The sequence below is a fragment of the Wasmannia auropunctata genome, unplaced genomic scaffold (assembly GCF_000956235.1).
Source record: "Wasmannia auropunctata unplaced genomic scaffold, wasmannia.A_1.0 LD275783.1, whole genome shotgun sequence".
NCBI lineage: Eukaryota > Metazoa > Arthropoda > Insecta > Hymenoptera > Formicidae > Wasmannia > Wasmannia auropunctata.
In genome coordinates, this window is record NW_012087107.1 from 1 (window position 1) to 581 (window position 581).

The window sequence follows — 581 nt, forward strand, 5'->3', positions numbered from 1 at the left end:
ACGTATCCTTAATGTAAATTATATTCGCACAATATCGATGTTATTTGTTTATTTATTATCACCCGCAGCGAACTACCCGTCAGAGAGCATTGCAGCGGCGTCAGATATGTGTGCGCTTGCAATTGCGGCAGGATTCAAGGCTCGAGGGAAGATCCATTTAGTCTGAAACAGGCGAATTACGACTATTTCCAGATGTTGGCGAAACAATGCGGTTGCGCGCAATTGGAACTCGTGCAGTTCCCCGTGTTTCAACCCAGCACACATAACTACAGGTATGTACAGCATTGTCGTGTCTGTTAGAGATTTCTTCCTAATGGATAGTACTGATCTACTTTCTTGTGGTTTTTTTTTTCTTTTACAGAGCAGCACAATTATTTCCAGCAACGAAACGTCACGATTCCTTCAGCCGCAACGGATCCTCTACGCCACAAGACACGCAAGCTTGCAGTTTAGGTGCCGATACCTTGAATGGCAAGTAATGGCAATAAAAGAAATGTTTTTATCGAGCGTTTAAGGGGAGGATTCTGCTTTACAAACCTTAAAAAAACGATGATTCTTAAGAATTTTTTTTTTAACTAAAA

The 581-nt window shown here is 41.3% G+C and overlaps 1 protein-coding gene across 1 annotated transcript; it reads left to right on the top strand.

Annotated features, from left to right (window-relative positions):
• Positions 1-68: 68 nt before the first annotated feature.
• Positions 69-475, top strand: LOC105461891 (protein SMG8-like; the record flags this gene model as incomplete). The annotated part of the gene is made up of 2 exons (XM_011708403.1): positions 69-272; positions 362-475. Coding segments are annotated over 2 exons (318 nt in total), but the record flags the coding sequence as incomplete, so codon positions are not given.
• Positions 476-581: the final 106 nt, after the last annotated feature.